The 18,532-nt window shown below is 39.2% G+C and overlaps 1 protein-coding gene across 2 annotated transcripts in view; it reads right to left on the bottom strand.

Annotated features, from left to right (window-relative positions):
- pcdh1b (protocadherin 1b) overlaps positions 1-18,532 on the bottom strand; it is a 391,663-nt gene that overhangs the window by 360,744 nt on the left and 12,387 nt on the right. For both annotated transcript variants that reach the window (XM_028812656.2, XM_028812657.2), the window contains exons 2-3: positions 15,261-16,086; positions 1,332-3,521 (exon numbers count right to left, since the gene is read on the bottom strand). In XM_028812656.2, the coding sequence (XP_028668489.1) occupies positions 1,332-3,521; positions 15,261-16,086 (3,016 nt within the window). The remainder of the gene's footprint in view (positions 1-1,331; positions 3,522-15,260; positions 16,087-18,532) is intronic.

The raw sequence follows: 18,532 nt of genomic DNA on the forward strand, positions 1-18,532 counted from the left end.
CTCACTTCAAAATGTAAAAAAAAATGAAAGAAAAAGCAAAGTATAATAGGTAGAATATTTACATAAGTGATAAAATATCATTTATTTACGCAATATAAATATTCCTTTAACACACAATTTAAGTATGGTTTATACCTTTCAATTCTAATGATGTTCATTTTTTGGGCTCAAGTTATATTGCAACTCACAGTAAAATTTTTTTTGGAAAATCCCTTTCAGCATGCTTAGGTTACTGTTAAATAAGGCACTGAATTCTAAGCAATCACAAATGACTTCATAAAAATAAAGGTGATATGTTTTATTAAACAATTACAGTAATAGCAAAATAATTCACAGAAAAGCAAAAAAAAAAAGAAAAAAACAAAAAAAAAAAAATACTCAAACATAATGCCCCGAGAGAATTTTTAATATTATAAATAAAATCACAAGTTGGCAATTTTAATATAAAATTTCCATACACTTAGATAAGAAAAGGCACCTGAGATAAAACACCAAGACTGAAAGAGTTTGAAATTATTTACTCACTCCATACATTTAACGTTATGATCATTAAATGTTTAGGGGGGATTTAAATGAAAGCAGTTAATGAAATGGTAAATTTTCAAAGGAAAGGATTTGGGAATATTACAGTGTAATTCTCATTATATGTTAGTGCTCGTTATTGTGTGCCATATCTTCTAAACTTCTACCTGAGAAAGTTGCATATTTTTTCTTTTTAACCAGTGAAACAAAAACTATTCACATTTTTAATTCAAGAACAACAAATAGCCAGGAAAATGCTGCAAGTATTATACTAGTCCTCAAAATCAAACCAACCAATCAGAAAACGTGCTCACATTAAATATAAACTTATAACACCTCTACATCACTTTCCATTCCGCCTTCCTTATTGTGAACGCCAGGTTAACAATTATTTCTCAAAAGAAAAACAAGAAAGAATTATCCACTTCTTTTCAATGAAGAGCATACTTCCAATACTGAATAGAAATAAGCTACTTATTTGGTTTGTAAAATACACATAAATATGGTATATAATCACCAGTTGGGGATGTGGGTGTTGGGGGGGGAAGGAGGGGGGTGGATCACTTTAGAAAAAGTATTACAGAGAAAGGATAAACAGGCATCTTTGGTCAATCAAAAATAATTGCTAATAATAATCTTTTTTTTTTCTTCACGACTATAAAGGGTAGGGAGGGATGGGAATAATGGAAGTCTCAAGTACAAAATAAAAACAAAGCCTTCCGGAACTAAAACGTCCATCTCTACCACACCTCATCAGTCCACGCAATGTTTCTGTCCAACCCTGCTGTGTTTAGGAAGAGATCTCCTACCTGTTTGTTGCTGTATTTTGGTGGATTAGCCTTGTAGCTGTAATCCGAATATTGGTCAGACCCTGTTGAGTTGTTATCACCTGTCCCAACAAATGTGTTGGCTGCTGGGAGGTCTTGCACAACCTGGTGCTTCTTAGAGGCAGATGGAGACTGGGGTTGAAGTTGTATAGAGGGCAAGGGAGAATTAGAGCGATAATGTCGACCCAAATCAGGACTGCCAGGTTGATAGTTCAAAGGTAAGTGAATTCTGGGGCTGTCATTAACTGTGTCATTAATGAGGTTAAACTTCAAGCTTTTCTGAAGACTAGCTTCTTCATCTTCCTCTAAGGATTTTGCTGGTTTAGGAGCTTTCCCTTTTTTACCCTTTTTACCTTTGTTACTTTTAGGTCCTTGCTTTGGAGCATACAAGTCTTTTGTTTCTTTCTTCCCTGCCTGGTAACCACTCTTTGCTTCCTTCAGCAGGTAATAACGGATGACCATCACAACCACAATAACAACAATTACTCCAGCAATACCTGCAAGGCTCCCATAAAGAATGTTGCTCCTCTGGGTGGAACGAATATAATCAGGATCCCCAGCAATGTCTGTGTCTAATGGAGTATATAAACTATGTCCCACAAGAGCTTCTACCTGGGTGATATTATTAAGGGTTTCATTAATATATATGTGAACCAAAGCTGTAGCATGTCTTGGTGGTTTTCCTTTGTCACTAACTTTTACCACCAGTCGATGGAGTCCAATGTGTTTCCGGAGAATTTCTTTAGCTAAAGTGATCTCCCCATCAGATGAAGAGATACGAAAAAGTTCATGTGGATTTCCACCTGTAATACTATAAAATAGCTCTTTATTGAGACCAGTGTCTAGGTCTTCAGCCTCCACTTTTTCCACACGGGTGTCTGGGCTAGAGACAGGTTTAAGAAGTGTGTAGGAGGAGTTTGAAGGATGTGTAATATATGGAGCATTGTCATTTTCATCCAGAACATTTATAGTAACTCCAACATATGATGACCTTGGAGGATCACCTCCATCAACTGCTTTGAGTCGAAAAGTATATGTGCTCTCTTTTTCACGGTCAAAGGAAATACTAGAAAGGATTGTGCCTGTTCCATTTTGGATAACAAACTTGCCATTATCTGGTTCCACTGAAAGCTTCACTCGTGCATTTTCTCCCTTGTCTGCATCTATAACAGTTACCATGCCAACCGGGCTTAAAGAAGGCATGTTTTCCAAAACAGAGAAGCTGTAACCACTGAGCATAAACTTTGGATCATTGTCATTGCGGTCCAAAACTTTCACCACAACAGTAGCAGTGCCTCTTAGGCTAGGAGACCCTTTGTCAGCAGCTGCGACAAGAAATTCATATCGCTCTCGATGTTCTCTGTCTAACTCACTTCTTACTCGAACTTCTCCAGTGTTTTGGTTGATATCAAAAAGACCTTTAGTTGTAGGATCCAAGATGACTGAATACACTAGTTCAGCATTTGTCCCACTATCTGCGTCAGTAGCTACTACATCTAAAACTCTGTCTCCGGGTTGGTTGTTTTCATGAAAGTCAACTTCAAAAAGATTAGGAGAAAAAACTGGAGCATTGTCATTAACATCTACAACTTGGACTTTTAAAGAGTTAGTGCTGGACAGAGCAGGGTTTCCCGAATCTACAGCAACTATTTCTATTCGGTAGTCTTTGACCATTTCATAATCAAGTGGTGTTGTTGTCTGTAGAAAATACTTCTTTTTCTTGTCATTTGGGGATTCACTGGCAGGTTTTAACTGGAAAGGTACATCTCCAGCCACTACACAAGTGACTACCGCATTTTCTCCTTCATCGCGATCCGAAACCTGAACCAAAGCTACTGGTGTACCAATAGGCGTGTCTTCAGAAATGTTTGCAATGCCTCCTTGATGAGTTACCAGACCAATTCCACGTATCTCAATAGTGGGTGCATTATCATTATAGTCCTTAACAGTGATTGTTACTAAAACTTTGGAACTTCGTGGTGTAGGACCTTTATCTCTTGCAGTGACATAAAATCGAAGAAGAGTGATTTCTTCCCGATCAACTAGTCCTTTCACGGAGATCACACCAGTGGAATGATCAAGTCTCAGTAATCGCTGAACAACATCTGAGGGCTGATGAAATGTATATTCAATCTCACTATTGGGACCCATATCAGAATCATTAGCTCTCACCTATAAAGACAAAAAGGAATATGTTGTTATATTTCATATAAAGGCAAACATGAACTTTATATTCATATTTACTTGTGTTTACCTTAAGCACAGAAAAAATATAAATTACATCTTCAATTTTATGATCTAAAATTTTCATTAAAAATACTCCTGCAAGAGTTCAATTTAGAAGAAAAAAACAAAACAAAAGTAAGATACTCATGATAGTCTTTGCTATAATCTTTACAGGAAAAAAATCTATTCATATCTAAGTCTTCACAGAGCCTAATAAAAAAGAGAAAAAACTTAGGAAATGAAAGATATCTGAGCAATCTAACAAGACGGTTTACTAAAGGACATAAATGACTTGAAAAACCCAACCTCCACCCTATTAAACTGGTCTCAGTTGCCTTTGAGATTTCAATTACACAATTATGTGCTTTATTCTAGAATGTTTTTTTTCCTCCATACATTTTATGTCATAAGCCCGGGGTACTCAATAGGCGGACTCCGGTCCGCATCCGGACCCAAATACGGTTAAATCTGGACCGACGCCAAAACAAACATGCAAATGTAATCATAATCCAAATGAGTTCTCAATGAAGTGCGCAATTGTGATTCCACGCGATATATCTTTGAGGTTTCTACTCCGTTTGGTTGCTTCATCTATGTCCAATCACAGCAGTTGTAACAGTATCGTTCCCACTACTCCCCGCCCCCCCCCCCCCAATACTCGCTCGCTCATTCACGGCAGCCAGATTTATGTACCGGTCACGTGCTCTGGGTCAGGCCGGTGAACAGGCAGTCTCATCACTCGCAGGCAGTGCCAATTTAGATAACTGATTTTTTTTTTTGCTGACTGAAAGTGAAGATGGCTGGCTCAAGACAGTACATTGATAAGAAAAGAAAAGTTGATTTTGAAAACCGCGAATTTAAGAGTGAGTGGACAGAAAAATATGCGTTCGTGCTCCCCGTGGGAAGCAGAAAACCAATGTGTTTAATCTGCAACGAGACGGTAGCAATAATCAAAAGTGGTAATGTGAAACGCCATTATGAAACCAAGCATGCACATTTCGAACAAAATTACCCTCAGAACCCAGAGGTAAGGACCATAAAAATAAACCAGCTGAAATCATCATATGAAGCTACAAGCAGTGTAATAGTTAGATCAGCCACACAACAGGAGCGGGCAACAGAAGCCTCACTTAGAGTAGCATGGGTCCTGGGAAAAAACAAGAAACCCTTCTCTGATGCTGAAGTAGTCAAAGAGTGTATGAGTGAAGTGGTGACTGCTCTGTTTGAAGGGACTCAAAAGGATGAAATAATCCAGAAAATAAACCAAATACCCTGTTCTGATTCCACTGCTGCAAGACGAGCTGAAATACTCGCTGATGATTTGCTTGAACAACTTAGTTCTTCTATAAAAAAAGCCAAATTCATTTCATTGGCTGTGGATGAATCAACTCATGGTCTTTGTCAGATTTTTTGATGAAGAAAAGGGAGAATTTCATGAAGATGTTTTGGGTCTCACAAACCTCCATGGACACACAAGGGGGGATGATATCTATGAAGCAGTGACACAGATGCTTAGAGACAGAGCGATAGACCTGAAGCATGTTGTTTCCATTGCTACTGATGGCGCACCATGTATGATTGGGAAAGAGAGGGGATTAGTGTCACGCTTGAGAACTCACCACCCTGACCTCATGGCATACCACTGCATAATTCACCAGATGGTTTTGTGTGCCAGCCTTGGAGAAAGGTACTCAGAAGTCATGACAACAGTCATGAAACTGGTCAATTATCTGAGAGCATCCTCTGCTTTGCAACATCGTTTATTGCGCTCATTTCTAATAGAGGTGAATGCAACATTTGATGATTTGCTCCTTCACAACAATGTCCGGTGGCTTAGTAAAAGCAAGGTACTGGAGCGTTTTTGGGCACTGCGGAAAGAGCTGGAGACATTTCTGTTGGATCAGAAGAGTGCAAAAGCCAAACCGTTTGTGGATTTCATGAAGAATGACGAGAAAATGGAAATTGTTTCTTTTCTAACGGACATTACTTCCCATCTTAATGACCTTAATATGAAGCTCCAAGGCAAAAAACAGCACAGTGTGTGACCTCATGTTAGCTGTCCGTGCTTTCCAGAGGAAGCTGGAGGTGTTCAAATGTGACCTGCTTCACTTCCCAAGACTTTTGGATCAGACTGCAGGAAAACATCACCATCACAATTATGCTGAATTCCTGGACAAGCTGATTAAAAATTTCCAAACTCGCTTTGAAGATTTCCCTTTGGGAAAACAAGTCTTGCTGTGCATCGAAAATCCATTTCTTGTCAAAAATATTGCAGAATTCTCAAATGAAGCCACAAAAGTCTTCCAATGGGCCAGTGCTGCTTCTCTGCAAACAGAGTTAATTGAGCTACAAGAAAACCTAGCACTGCAGGAATCTCACTGTGACCTTGTCACCTTCTGGACAAAGATGGTTACTGCGGCAGGTGTTCCTCTCCTGCAGAAGATGGCCCTTCAAATTCTTACAATGTTTCCTTCAACGTACTGCTGTGAATCTGCCTTTTCCACTATGAACATGGTGAAAAACACATACCGCAACACCCTCACCAATGAACATTTACATCAGTGCCTCCGCCTTGCCCTCACACCTTTTATGCCCAAGTTCAAACAACTGGCGGCACAAAGAAGGTGTCACCTTTCACACTAAAAGGCCTACCATGTCATTTTTTTTGTGTATAGTTCTAAAGTTTGGGGATTGCCTTTTTTTTGGAGTTCTCTATTTGGAATTTGACCATCACTTTTCCGGACCTCAGACTGAATGGAAATTTAGTAAGTGGACCTTTCAAATTTATATTTGAGTAGCCCTGTCATAAGCTATTTTCAGCATAATGGAATCTCATGATCAAAGACAATGCTCATTAGTACATTAGAACAGTTTTGATGAGAACAGGCCATTCAGTCCAACAAACTCACCAATCATATTAAACCTAGATTTTCAAAGATAATATTGAGTTTAGAATTGAAGGTACCTAATGTCCTACACTCTACCACACTACTTGGGTGATTTATTTCACGTGTCTGTGGTTCTTTGTGTGAAGAAAAACATAACAGGTTTCCATTCCTCTTCCTATTTTCTTTTTAAAGAATTTAAAGTAACAGCTGGAATCCACTTTACTAATTCCCTTCTCAATTTTAAACACTTCAGTTTTGTCACCTCATAATCTCTGTTTAAACTGTAAAAAGATCAACTCCATCAATCTTTCCTCATAGCTCATACCTCTCAGTCACGGAATCAGACTTGTCGCTCAGCTATGGACTTTACCTACTGCTGCTAGTTCTTTCTTAATATGGAGACTTCACCTTTTTTCAATAAATACATAATTAAAAGGTCAAAAATTAAAAGCAAGCATTAGTAAGTGCAAAAAAAAAAAAAAAGTTTTAGCCCAAATGGCAGTGGGATTAGCTGTGACTTTGTTTGCTTTGGTCAAGATGATGAGAACTCAGCTTGTGAATGAATCTTGAACCAAAGCCCATATGGTCAAATTCTTGTTAGTGGTAGGTCTAATTTATGAAATAAACACCATCTGCAAATACAGAGGACAACATTAATGATAAGGGGACAGACACTTTTTAAAATCTTGTTTGGCTTCTAAAACAGCTTGGTCAGGATGTAGAAGGTGAAATAAATGCCACATGTATATTGGTGTTAAAACTGGAGAGGTATTAAAATGCTGTTTACTTGCATTTTAGTTCAAACAGGATTGCTTTAACTTGTTATTTTTACACAGTTAAAGAGACATTAATCATTACAGACATGGGAAATGTTCAGATAACAAACACCCATTTAGGGGAATAAAATCACAGGTAAGAGGAACTGTCTGGCATCTCTGTGAATGACACAGTCAAAGTTACAAAATATCCAAATGCCAGTCCATGCTCTGCTATATAATAGCACATACTGTATACTCTCCACAGAAAGTATATAGGAAAGTTTAAACAAAGAAAAAAAAAAAAAAAAAAACTACATGCCAAGGATGAAATATTTTCAGTTTGGTGAATCGTGGAAATAATATTTCGATTTGTTACTCAGCAGTATAGTAACTCACACTAAATTAAACAGTAACCTGGCAACAAACTACTGTTCCTATTATCTTATGCTTTTTGAGACATTCTTATGCAAATCTACAGAAGAAATACCTAAAAAACTGCTTTTTTATATAGTTTTAAAAACCAACGTGGAACACTACAAGCCATCATGCTTTTTATATTGAACAATGTCACTGCACACTATAATGGTCAAATTGTCCTAACTTTATAAATTACTGGAAAAAGTATTCATTTATAGTTACAAAGTAGTGCTAATTAAACTGGTACACCTAAAAGCTATTTAAGTTAATGAAAACACACCAAACACCTCTAATACATACTCCACCACCACCACCAGCAAGCAAGCCCGGATTAGCGAAGCATAGATCACCCATTTTGCACTTTGACTAGCTTTATACAACCTGTGATAACAGAACACAAGCAGCAGTTTAATCAGTCAATAGGTTTTTAAATCAAAGATAGTCCTTTTGTTAAAAAAGAAAAAAATATAAAGTATCTCATCATTCACTGTTTAAAGAAAAATTACAGAAAATACAGTCCATTCTTTGGCATTAAAAAAATTAAAGCACATTTTCACACTTTTATAATGGTCCTTAAAAATAATTTTAATATTAACACTATAGTTTTTTTTTTTTAATAAAATGGAAGAAAAAAAAGGTGAAAATACAGCAGTTCCAAAAATTTGCTACCACAGTGGTTTTAATAACGCAATCAAATGATTCTTTTGCTGCAAGAGATAGTCCCCTCCACCCCATGTATATAATGCTGATCCTGGGAGTGGGCCAAAATTGCCAAAAAACTAGCAAATACATTTAAATACAAAATCCACAGGCAGAAGGAAACTGGAAATGTGTTGATATATTCTTCTATATGTCTTAAAGGTAACATGTTTTTGTATGGACTTCTGTGGTCTGTATGTAATACTTGAGCCATAATATTTCCCAGAGTGCTGTGCACTTAATGTAAACAGGAAGGAGTGAAGAACCCACATGCTTTAGTGCTGCTTTTAATTGGTAGCAGCAGTAATGAATGAGCAAAAGGGTCAGACCAGGGGGACCTGTACTTTCCGTTAGTACCTGCTATTGAATCCACAGGAGGCAAGCCTTACTGAATTCATGCTACATTTCTGCAAGAAATTTTACTGTTCTGATTGATAATTATTAATAGAATTAAGTAATGGAGGCACACATTTCCCTAGCCATCAGGGAAAACGTAAACTTGTACAATGTATTTGGTGTAAAAAATAAATAAAAAAAATAACACTATTATAATCCAAACAACACTAGTTCAGTTTCTCCTTCCTGCAATGCATTTCCCAAAGTTTGGCAAACTTCCTAAACAGATCTGTGGATTCACCAAACTCAGTGGGGTTCATTCATCACTAATAATCACAATAAGAGTGAGTGAGATGTGCTTAAATCTGACATAAAATTAGATATTCAATAGGTCTCAAAATATTCTCAAAACTCAATTGAAGATCAGCTTCAGATAGACATTCATATACTGTTTATTTTTCCATAAAGATGCTAAAACCTGGTATATTTTCTCACAATTGCACAAAACATTAGAGAAGAAAACATGATTGTTTTTTTAAAAATGGAACAATTTCACAAATAACTGTGCCTCAAAGAGCAAGTGTTCCTTGCAACTATTTTTGCTTTGTATCTCCTCTACTTAATGAGCTTTATTGGATATATTACGTTCCAACACCTTGCCAGTTTTGCATGAATCTATCTGTTACTGTCCAACTGTTTAATGATTTATTCATTTTTTTAATGGTTCCAAATTCTGCATCTGCATAAAGGTGATTTTTCATGTGTGTTACTGTTATTCTGTATACAGTAGTGCATGCCGGCATTTACTGTATTTTATAAGTTTACTGGCCTAGTACTGCATTTGTGGTAAGGCAACCGGTATTTTGCATCCAGTGTTCTTAACGGCTTCTTGAAAACTTTTTTCTTTACAGTATAGATAGGTAATTTACAATTACTATTCCAGCAGCTCCGTGTATGACTTTACTTTTCTACCTTTTTTCTCTATTTCACTGTTAACTCCTACCACTTTCTTTTATGTGGACTTGTTCCCTGGAAACTTTTTACTACTTGGACATGGATTTTTACATGCCGAGACTCGTCTATTCAACTAGTCAACTTCAAGTACTGAGAACAAATGCCCGCGCCGGTGTAGTTCCCGATTTACCTGACGAGTAAGAAGACAGTATCGTGGCAGCAGAGCCGGTGCTAAGATAAAAGCCAAGAGTTTAGCGAGAAAATGGCGCAACAAGCCTTCAGCCCCTTCTGTGATCCTGGGAAATGTGAACTCACTACTAAATAAAATCGACGAACTGGCTGCGCTGGTGAAAAATGTCAGGACCTACAGAGAATGCAGTTTGTTATCCATCCATCCATTTTCCAACCCGCTGAATCCGAACACAGGGTCACGGGGGTCCGCCGGAGCCAATCCCAGCCAACACAGGGCACAAGGCAGGAACCAATCCCGGGCAGGGTGCCAACCCACCGCAGGACACACACAAACACACCCACACACCAAGCACACACTAGGGCCAATTTAGAATTGCCAATCCACCTAACCTGCATGTCTTTGGACTGTGGGAGGAAACCGGAGCGCCCGGAGGAAACTCACGCAGACACGGGGAGAACATGCAAACTCCATGCAGGGAGGACCCGGGAAGTGAACCCGGGTCTCCTAACTGCGAGGCAGCAGTGCTACCACTGTGCCACCGTGCTGCCCTGCAGTTTGTTGTGTTTTAGTGAAACGCGGCTAACAACTAACATCCCAGATGCTAACGTGGAGCTACCCAGGTTTAGCACAGTTAGAGCGGACAGAAACGCAAATACCTGCAGAAAGCAGAAAGGAGGTGGACTTGCACTCTTTATCAATAAAAGATGGTGCAACTCTGGACATGTTAACGTTAAAATCTCCACTTGCTGCAGGGACATCGAACTGTTGGCCGTAAGTCTGCATCCCTATTACTTGCCCAGAGAGTATGGACACGTCATTGTTTTTATTGTTTACATCCCTTCTCGGGCGGACGTGGAGATAGCGGGTGACATCATCCATTCCGCAGTTGCTAAACTACAAACACAGCACTCTGAGGCACTTGTGCTAATCGCTGGAGACTTCAACCATGTAATGCTGGATAAAACATTACCTGCCCTCTCCCAGTATGTGGATTGTAACACCCGGGGAAATAGGACTATTGATCTACTGTATACAAACGTTAAAGACACATACAGCGCCACCCCGCTGCCTGCGCTTGGGAAAGCAGATCATAACCTGGTTCTGCTTCAGCCTCACTACAAACCAAGAGTGAGGGAGCTACCTACAACCACATGCTCATTCAGGAAGTGGTCCCCGGAGGCAGAGCAGGCTCTGAGAGACTGCTTTGGAACTACGGACTGGGATATCCTGCAGGGATCACATAGTGAGAACATTGAGGAGGTTGTTGACTGCGCACTACTGACTACATCAATTTCTGTATGGACATTGTAGTTCCAGTAAGAACAGTATGCTGCTATGCTAACAACAAGCCATGGATTACAAGTGACATCAAGGGACTTTTGAACCAGAAGAAAAGGGCTTTTAAAAGTGGTGATCAGCATGAGCTTAAGCGCGTGCAGAAGGAACTCCGAGTCCAGCTCAGGGCGGTGAAGGAGCAGTACAGAAGAAAGCTGGAGCAGAAGTTGCAGAATAACAGCATGAAGGAAGTGTGGGATGGGATGAAGATCATCACTGGCTGCAGCTCGAAGCAGGGTGCCACCATCGAGAGAGATGTGGAGAGAGCAAACCAGATGAACAACTTTTTTTAACAGGTTTGACCACCCTAACCCACTCTCACCTCGGAGTACTGCACCCTCCACCCATCCTTCTGCTGATACTAGGATAGGAGAGAGTTTACCCCAACCCACAATTACAGCAGCCCAGGTAAGCATAGAGCTGAGGAGACTTTGTGCCAGCAAAGCAGTGGGTCCAGATGGAGTATCGCCACGACTGCTGAAGGCCTGTGCATTGGAGCTGGGGAGTCCTCTACAGCGCATCTTCAACCTGAGCCTGGAACAGGGGAGAATCCCGAGGCTTTGGAAAACATCTTGCATCACCCCAGTCCCAAAGGTATCACGTCCTAGTGAGCTGAATGACTTTCGGCCTGTCACTCTAACGTCACATGTGATGAAGACCACGGAGCGGCTGCTGCTTCACCACCTGAAGCCACAGGTCCGTCACTCCCTCGACCCTCTGCAGTTCGCATACCAGGAGAAGGTGAGAGCGGAGGACGCCATCATCTACATGCTACACCGATCCCTCTACCACTTGGACAGAGGCAGTGGTGCTGTAAGAATTATGCTTTTGGACTTCTCCTAGCGCCTTCAACACCATCCAACCTCTGCTCCTTACGGACAAGCTGACAGGGATGGGAGTAGATTCATACCTGGTGGCATGGATCGTGGACTGTCTTACAGACAGACCTCAGTATGTGCGTCTCGGGAACTGCAGGTCTGACATTGTGGTCAGCAACACAGGAGCACCGCAAGGGACTGTACTTTCTCCGGTCCTGTTCAGCCTATATACATCGGACTTCCAATACAACTCGGAGTCCTGCCACATGCAAAAGTTCGCTGACGACACTGTTATCATAGGCTGCATCAGGAGTGGGCAGAAGGAGGAGTATAGGAACCTAATCAAGGACTTTGTTAAATGGTGCGACTCAAACCACCTACAACTGAACACCAGCAAAACCAAGGAGCTGGTGGAGGATTTTAGGAGGACCAGGCCCCTCATGGACCCCGTGATCATCAGAGGTGACTGTGTGCAGAGGGTGCAGACCTATAAATATCTAGGAGTGTAGCTGGATGATAAATTGGACTGGTCTGCCAATACTGATGCTCTGTGCAAGAGAGGACAGAGCCGACTATACTTCCTTAGAAGGCTGGCGTCTTTCAACATCTGTAATAAGATGCTGCAGATGTTCTATCAGATGGTTGTGGCGAGCGCTCTCTTCTATGCGGTGGTGTGCTGGGGAGGCAGCATAAAGAAGAGGGACGCCTGATGCCTGGACAAACTGGTGAGGAAGGCAGGCTCTATTGTAGGCACGGAGCTGGACAGTTTGACATCCGTGGCAGAGCGACGGGAACTGAGCAGGCTCCTGTCAATCATGGAGAATCCACTGCATCCATTAAACAGTATCATCTCTAGACAGAGGAGCAGCTTCAGCGACAGGCTGCTGTCACTTTCCTGCTCCACTGACAGACTGAGGAGATCGTTCCTCCCCCACACTATGCGACTCTTCAATACCACCCAGGGGGGTAAAAGTTAACATTATTCAAAGTTATTGTCTGTCTGTATACCTGCATTGTTATCACTCTTTAATTTAATATTTTCTTTATCAGTATGCTGCTGCTGGGGTATGTGAATTTCCCCTTGGGATTAATAAAGTATCTATCTATCTCTATCTAATATTTTCAAAGAAAGGGGGCTGTTACATTAATTGATATTGAATTATCCAATTAGTAAATTCTAATCAAAAAGTAGTTTACTGTAGTTGTTTGACTTTCTCCAATGTACGGAAACCTTAAAAGATATGAGCAAACTCAAGGATCACCAGGACAAAGTGTTTATAAATGTTAAATCTAAAATGAACATGCTCTACATAGAATATCCTCAACTATAGTAATAAAGAAGCTCAATTAACTTACTTAAAAATTAAGGGAACACTTAATCATTACATTCTAACACCAAGTCAATTAACTTCCAGGGATATCAAATCGGTCTAGTTAGGGAGCATTTTGCTTGTGTTCTTGTCACTACTGAAGTAGCATGAGGCGGTACCTGCAGCGGACTCTAGTTGCACAGGTAGTCCAGCTCCTCCAGGGTGGTACATGAATGCATGCCATCACAAAAAAATGTTTGCTGTGTCTCCTAGAATAGTCTCAACAGCATGAAGGAGATACCAGGAGACAGGCAGTTACACAAGGAAAGCTGGATAGGGCCGTAGAAGAAGCAGGTCAGGCATCTGCTCCTCTGCGATAGGAAGAACAGGAGGATCAGTACCACAGCCCTATGAAATGCCCTCCAGCTAGCTACTGGTGTGCATGTTTCTGACCAAACTGTCAGAAACAGACTACATGAAGATGGCATGAGGGACTGCCGTCCTCTAGTGGGACCTGTGCTCTCAGCCAATCACCGTGCAGCTCAATTGGGATTTGCCAGAGAATACACAATTGCCGGCTCCGCCATTGGTGCCCCATTCTCTTCACAGATGAAGCAGGCACACACTGAGTACTTGTGACAGACATGACATAGTCTGGAGACACAGCAGTGAACGCTATGCAGCCTGCAACATCATCCAGCATAACCAATTTGTCGGTAGGTCAGTGATGGTCTGGGGAGGCATACCTTGGAGGTTGTGCACTCCTCCATGTGCTAGATTAAGGTACCCTGACTGCTGTTAGGTACCAGGACAACACCAGACAACATAGGAGTCAATTCAATCACCGGACAGGTTGGAGCACCACAATTGCTGACCTGCTTAAACCCTTGGGCTTCTGAATTGCTACTCTGTAACCTACTACACTAAAATCTTCTGCACAGTCTAACAGCATCCGGAAAACCAAGTTCACCTCAGCTAACTGCTAAATCCACCTTTATTGGGACTCCCAACAGAGCCCAATTGCAGATTTGTATGCTGAAAGGTTCTTACATGCAAAAGCCAAGCATAAAATTATTTTGCCATCATTGTGCTTTGAGGTGGGTCTGTAAGTGGAATGACCTTTAAACTACACAACTTCTAGCATTAAATCTGGTCCAGTAACACTGTAAAATTTAAAAGGTCTTTTCGCAAACATAAGGAAATATGCTGATCGGCTCCTCACACTGCTGGTTACAGAGAAGTCTCCTTATTTGCATTGTGCATTTATTTGGGCTGTTTCGAAAGCCATTAGAAGGAGGTTGGATTTGTGATATTTGGTTTGAAAATGACAACCATCACTTTGATGTGAATGCAGACAGTTGAATCAATGAAAAGAAAAGCTGGCCCACATCACAACATATCATAAACAAGTATATTTTCATTGATCTGAAAGCTAAAATTCTCCCTTTTTTATTGGGTGAAAGCCTGTCCATTAACCAGCAAAAATTCCATCTCTCCTTCCCACCCAGTCAGAATCTGCTGTGCAGCTGCCATTTCAGCAAGCTGTGAAGACAAAGGAAGGCTGCAGGTAACCAAAAATATGGTGTTTTAATGAGAAACTCCAACAGCATGTAAATAACAAAAAAAAGAAAAACCATATGCCTTTTTAAATTAGTCTTAAGTGCCAACAAGGCAATGCTACATTTGTTGTATTAGCTTTTACTGCCTAGTTTTTAAAAATGTGACTACCTCAAAAATCATCAAACCAATCTACTCTTTACTTGATTATCAATATAATCAATAGTGACAGTACTAATACCAAGTCAAGAGACTTGCAGTCATCTTATGATTGAGTTTATATTGATGGACTTGGAAATGCACACAAATTATCATATGATTACTTTACAGTTACATTTAGGTTCACCAATATTTTATAAAACGATGGCGACTCAATGAAGAATCATGCAAGTTGACCTAAATTAGATCAGCAAAATTTACCTGGAGTACAGAGTGTCCCACAGCACTATTTTCAGACAACTCAGCCTCATATTGAGACTTTTCAAATTTCGGAGTGTTATCATTGGCATCAAGAATGCTGATCCTTAAGAGGGCACTGCTGTATCGTGGGGGATTTCCACCATCTTCCACTTTGATGTTCAGGTCATAAGAATCCTTAACCTCTCTATCCAGGTTTCCCATTACAATTAACTGTGGTTGCTTCTCCTCTTGTTCCTCTGCCACTTGTAGTCCAAAGAGACCCTGTCCTTCGGTACCAGGGGTCAGCTCATAGTTGGCTACACCATTACGCCCAGAATCCTTATCAGTTGCCATAGAGATTGAAAACAGGGCTCCTAAGTGTGTATTCTCAGGAATGGAGAGAGTTAAAATAGGGGAAGGAAACTGTGGTGTATTGTCATTAATGTCTAATACTTCAATCTTGCCTTCAATCAGTCGTGGACCCTGATTTAGGTTAAGGTCTGTTATGGATACCTCAAACTCAAGAATGCAAGGATCTCCCTTGAAAATGTTTTGACACTCCTTCAGTGTTTCCCGGTCAATCGGCGTTTCTGTGGTAAAAATGTCTCCAGTTTTCCCATCCACTCGGAGGTAGGGAGCACCCACTTCAAGCTTGTAAAGGTGTCCAGAATCTGGAAGACCTTGGTCTGATGCAAGGCTCCCTATCAGTGTATTAGGTGGTTGTTCTTCTGGAACTTTGTAGAGGATCCTACCCAAAGTTCTGGCACAGGATACCAGTAGGATGGTCAACAATAACATAGATCTAGATGACAACCCCATTTTTAAAAGTCGGCAAACCACTGGCAGTCTGTAATAAGTAAAAACAAAATGAGTAAAAATCAAAAATACTTGATAAAAAGTAATAAAGCAAAATGGACATTTAAAAATAATTCACAAAAAACATCAATAAATAGTTAATAAAATATGAATACTATTCATTAAGAACTGCTGCTAAGTAATGCTAAAATAATTACCTGGTGATTAAAGCAGCACCCTTTAATTATACTGAAGTTTGCAAACAAGCACTTATTGATTAATATGCGCTGCATGGCTTGCAAATGAAGGTACAGCTAAAAATTAAACCCCACTGTCAAGAACAATAAAAATATACAGTATAACAAAATACTTTTTTTATAGAAATAATGTAGCTTTTTCTATCTTTGCAATTACAGTAATACTAAAGAGCTAATATTAATTCTGCAGACTACTGTATGTATACGATGTACTATTACTCTGCATAAAAGGTGACCGTTGTGTGAAACTGGTAATTCAAATGCATTTTTTTATACTAAAAAAATATATATATATTTTAATATTAAAATATCGACTGTGACATTTTATAATTAAACTCTAGACCATAGGTGTTAACTGTTCATTTTTTAACAACAAAATTAAATTCTGTGTGCTTATTGCACAGTGACCCTAAAATGCATACTTTATGAACTAATAAAATAGGCAGAGAAAATAAAATAAAATGCCTCTTATAATTACAAGCTGTCATATTATTTAATTTCTTCTGTAATGTACTTATCTGAAACAAAGCTTAATTTAATTAAAAAAAAAAGTACTTTACACCATTTATCTAACAAAAAATGTATAATTCCCACAAATTGATTTAACTAATGTATATATACACATGCCCTTTGTAAGTTGTAATTATTTTAATTTTTGCTGTTAAAAATTTATATTTGTACAATTTTTATGTTGTAATTATAAATATTGATTACCAATTAAGTATGCATTACTTGTTTCTTCCCAAAACTTATACTGCATGACAAACACAAATAAATAATAAACAAATTACAAACTATTAAAAAAGCTGCAAATTTATCAAGTGTTCGTAAGATGTTTATCAGGAAGATACAAGGATAACATGCTTAACAAGTTTAGAAGCAAAACTGACAAATTTTTCTGTTAAGCTAACAAACCTATTGTTTTCTAAGCAATAGTTTTGAATTTTTCTTTATCTTCTCTATTTCTAGTTGAAAATGTGAGCTTCTGTGCTTAACACAAGCTCACTCATCATTCAAACTGAGACAAGCAGTGTTTGTTTTAATTAAAGGACAAAAAAAAAAATGGTCTGAATTCATTAAGGTAGCTTTTCTTGCCGTTTATCTAATTGCACAGAACAACTTCTCCGATTCCATTTTCTCTTTTCATTACTCCAATTTTTAAATGTAAAGGCTAATATTCCAATCTTCTCTCTCTCTCTCTGGTAAAGTCTGCCTTACTACTCTCTCTATACAAGAGGTTTGCAGCAAAATAATACATGTACTAACTCAACTACCATAATACCTCACTTAAAGGAGCATTACCACTAAATTTCCATAATGCTTAGTAAAGCAGATGCTGAAAAAAATCGTTTTTTGTGATTGACCAATTTAGTGTCACTGATCAAGTGTTTTTAGTGAAAAATTGGGCATTTTAGATTGCTGACCAATCAGTCTGAGCGTAATTAATTTTTTATGCACAATGAATCACAAAATGTCACTTGACTAATCTCAGTTAGTCATATGGTTAACCGAGGTAGTTCAGTAATGTCTGGTAGCCCCCTGTGAATTTGACTGCTGTATAACTTCTGAACTACTCAGACCAAAAGGACTTGCGGCTTTCATATAAATCTTTGACACGTGACACAATTGTCCCATGTGAAGGTAAAGTGTAAGTATTGTCAGAACTCGCTGAATGATGTCTCCCAGCACTGTACCTTCAAGTATATTTAGAGGTCTGCAGTCTGGTGTGATAAATTTTGCAATAAATAGAGTTAGTTTATGCTTTCCATTTTGTTTCATTCATGGACTAAGTTGAGTTGTACACTCATGGTTTGCAGTTTGCCACAGATTTAACTTCAGAGTTCTGAACAATAGCATCATACAGGTTTTTCTCTTAAATGCTAGGTCAAGGATGTTGTAAACTTAATGTGGGCACATTGTAAAATAACTGAAGAATCGATAATTTTATCCTTCTAACCATCTGAAAGAGTTTTAAATCAAAAGCAACCATCATAAAATTTGTTTTTTTTATCATTGTTAACACAATAGCTTAGACCACGGGTTCCTAAATTTTAGGTCAAGGCAACTCGAAAAATCTGACCAGGGCCCAGGACTAATATAAAGCTAATGCTGTGAAGCAAAGCATGACCTTGGATCTTGGTTACTGCTAAAACTGATCCCACTGCATGATTTTGTATACTAGCAGGCCTGTTATTCAATGCAAATGCTTAACTATAGCCAACTACTAACACACATATGATT

The sequence above is a fragment of the Erpetoichthys calabaricus genome, chromosome 11 (assembly GCF_900747795.2).
Source record: "Erpetoichthys calabaricus chromosome 11, fErpCal1.3, whole genome shotgun sequence".
Classification (NCBI taxonomy): Eukaryota; Metazoa; Chordata; class Cladistia; order Polypteriformes; family Polypteridae; genus Erpetoichthys; species Erpetoichthys calabaricus.